This window comes from Vicia villosa, unplaced genomic scaffold (genome assembly GCF_029867415.1).
Source record: "Vicia villosa cultivar HV-30 ecotype Madison, WI unplaced genomic scaffold, Vvil1.0 ctg.000318F_1_1_3, whole genome shotgun sequence".
Lineage (NCBI taxonomy): Eukaryota > Viridiplantae > Streptophyta > Magnoliopsida > Fabales > Fabaceae > Vicia > Vicia villosa.
Genome location: NW_026705141.1, coordinates 51,479 through 55,041, shown reverse-complemented (window position 1 = coordinate 55,041; position 3,563 = coordinate 51,479). Strand labels below are relative to the sequence as shown.

The following is a 3,563-nucleotide window of genomic DNA, read 5'->3' as shown; positions in this document are numbered from 1 at the left end:
ACTAAATTAATAAATTTCAAGTTTCCAAAAACGGTGACCAACTTCTTTTGAGATTCTTTATATTTAAATACTTTCCAACCTTTGTCAAAAGAAAAAGAAACTTTCAATTCAACTAAACACAAACTGTGTCGCATGCTGAAAAGGCTGAAGGTGCAGCAGTCTTTACTTTTTCCAGCAAATACGTACAAGTAGATAATCCAAGTGCTAATGACATCAATAAGAAAAGACAGATGCATAATCACACGAAGCTTTAGGACAAAACACCAAAATATTTTAGGCTTAAAATATTTTAAGTGTATGTTTGGTTTGGCTTTTAGAATGGTCAAAAGCACTTCTATAGATGTAGAATTGATTTTGAATGATTTAAAGATGTTTGTTTAGGCAAAAGTAAAATTGATTCTGTCTCCAGAATTGATTCTACTTGAAGCTAGAATTTGTAGCTTCTGCCTCCAGAATTGATTCTGGATGTTTTTTACACCAAAATATTTTAGGCTTAAAATATTTTAAGCCTATCATAAAAAATTGGATTCTCTCTGTCAAACATTTGTCGCATTTACACATTCGGTATTTGTATGCATTCGGTCAAGATCAGACGGTTCAAATTTAATATAAATTTTAGTTTTTTATGCCCTGAACTGAAAATATGCATCTTCACTTCTTTCTAATTTGCTAGATAAACAATTACATTTCATTCTTGTACAATATGCAATCATTATACATTCTAAAAATGCTTGATGTATGACCATGCTTCATGTAAATGAAAAATTACAAGTTTCAGCTTCTGATACAAGATTGCCATGTTTTCCTGTCTATCTTAAGTACAGAGAAACCAAAGAAACCAAGAATGGAAACATAACTTTGATTTCACTAAGAGCAGCAGGTAAGCGTATGCCAGAAATGGGACGATTTCTACTGCAACCGGTTATGTACAGCTGACATGGGTCAGCTACATGGTTATATAACAGTAGCATTCCCTGTAAACCCTTTGACATGATCATGCAAATGAATAATTACAAATTTTAATATAAACATCGCCGTGTTTTTCGGTCTACCTTAGGTACAGAGAAACCAAGAATTGGGATAAAATTATGACTTCGCTAACAACCGCAGCAGGGGAGTGTATGCCCAGAAATGGGACAATATCGACCTGCAACCAGTTCTCTACAACCGACCCTACTACGGCGCCAGCTACGAGCCCTCCTATGGTTATAACAGTAGCCTTCCCTGCAAAAATGTAGAAGAACTGATATGAATATCACCACTCATGAAACAAAAATTTCAATAAATTGTGAAGAACTGATATTACGCGCACAAAATCAATATGCATGACAAAGCTTCTTACCTAACTTAACATTCTTTTTGGTCATGAAGTACAAGGAAGCTCCAAAACTACCAGCCAAGATAAGTCCCGGAACATCGGCCCCGGCGTAACCTGCAGGGGGAATAGAAGAACCACTAAGATAGGTTAAACCCATCAGTGCACCATATACTCCAGCTTGTAAACCAAAATCACTGGTGGAAGGTGAGTCAATTGAAACGGGTGGTTTCTTCATGGTGGATTGCATCCATTGAGGCATCGATCCTACAACTTGAGACTGAACACGCTTAACATCAGCATAGCGAACACTGCTGTTCACTACTTTTCCTGCTCGCCGCTGAGTTAGGCTCTGCATAAGTAACATGTCATATGCAGCCTCGACCTAATGAAACACACCAATTCCATCAATAAGCAAACGGACTTAATACGTAGAATATTAAAAATACTTGACTAAACAACAACAATCAATCCTTATCCCACTAAGTAGAGTTGGCTACATGGATCAACTTCCGCCATATTGTTCTATTCAGATTTATGTTTCTATCCAAATGATTAATCACAAGACCTTTCTTAATAACTTCTCTTATAGACCGAAAATTTGAAGGTATTAAGTATGTGTTTGGTAATGAGTCAAATTCAACCAAATCACATTAAAAAAAACCACATTAACACAAAAGCTAAGACTTTGAGCTTCATGAAATCATGTTAAAAAGTACACTGGGACGTGGTAATGGCAATTGAAACGCTGATCCAAACATACACTAAGAGTGTAAGGGATATGTAAATGATTTTGGTGAAATAAGCAAAAGAACACAAGCATGCATCAGTTGATTTTTTTATAACAAATACGTAGTTAAATTTTGTTACCACCACTAATAGCTGTTTTACTTACATCCATAAGTCTTCAAATGACCAATTATTCTTCTCATGAATAGGATTTCAGTCCGGTCGCGTCGACTTGAAGATTAAGTGTATGCTCGGTTCTACTTTTGCGAGAGCCAAAAGTGATTCTAGTGGTATAAAATTGATTTTGACATTTTGGTATTCTAAAAGCATAATTGATTTTGCCTCCATAAATGATTCTACTTGAAGGTAAGATTTGTAGTTTTTGAGTTTTAACGTGATTATTATACTAAAAGTTTCTAATTCAACTCGATTTTGCATGAGTGTACCCAAACATAAATCACGTTATTTTTAACTCACTTTTAACTAGAATCAACTTTATAAAATCAATTCAGTCAAAATCAATTTTGTTTACCGCAGAACCAAACACACACTAACGTGCTTTGAAATAGAATTGATTCTCCTTGAAGCTAAGATTAGTAATCCTTTAGTGTTAACGTGATTTTTACAATGAAATTTACTATTCAACTTACTTTTGCAACAATTTATCAAAACACAAATCTATTTACTTTTCTATTAGATTAGTGATAAACAAGATTAGTGTGTAAAATCAATAATTGACAAACATGCATTGAAATTGAGGGAAAAGTGCGACCTGTGAAATGGCTTCTTGGTCATCTTTACAAGACGCAACAATAGAATTTTTAGCGCGCAGTATATCATCAAACGAAGCACCTTCCGATACACCTAACAGCTTCAGCGCGTTCTCCACCGACATCTCGAACGGCGCCGAGTCATCAGCTCGGGAGCCTGCGTGAACCGGTCCGACGCTCCTCGTTGACGCGTGTCTCCACCTTCTCTGAAGCGGCGCGGTGCCCCACGGTTTGGTTGAGATCGGGTTGAGGAGTGGGCGAACCGGTGGTGGTCTGGAGAAAGGTGAACCGGAAGTGATGCGGTCGGACCGGAGGGGGATAGGGGATGTTGTGGCAGACATTGGTGTGTTGAGGAAATGTGAGGCTTGGAGTGTTTCTTAACAGAAAAGAAGAAAAAATAAAGGAACGAACTAAAAAGCTACAGGCTATGGGTACAGTTAGTTCTTTTACAACCGTTGATGCTAAAAATGAAAATCGTTCTTAGATTTATTACTTATTTATTTACTATAGAATGAGTCGTACGCAAATTGATCACTGTTTCTTCTACGCTAGTACGACTGTTACACGTCGATTTTGAAATAAGTCGCTTCTTTTTTAATGATTATCTTTACCAACAATTATTTTCAAGAGTTTAATATTACTAGTACATTACTATCAATTTATTTATTTTACAATATATATATATATATATATATATATATATATATATATATATATATATATATATATATATATATATATATATATAT

General features: G+C 35.4%; 1 protein-coding gene across 1 annotated transcript; it reads right to left on the bottom strand.

The window, feature by feature from the left end:
• Positions 1-719: 719 nt before the first annotated feature.
• On the bottom strand, positions 720-3,284 carry LOC131626704 (protein CHAPERONE-LIKE PROTEIN OF POR1, chloroplastic-like). Its single transcript, XM_058897541.1, has 3 exons — positions 2,817-3,284; positions 1,343-1,700; positions 720-1,224 (listed from the first exon to the last, which is right to left on the bottom strand). Exons 1-3 carry the CDS (start codon positions 3,153-3,155, stop codon positions 1,049-1,051), a joined length of 873 nt encoding a protein of 290 aa, XP_058753524.1. The 5' UTR covers positions 3,156-3,284; the 3' UTR covers positions 720-1,048.
• Between the last annotated feature and the right edge of the window lie 279 nt (positions 3,285-3,563).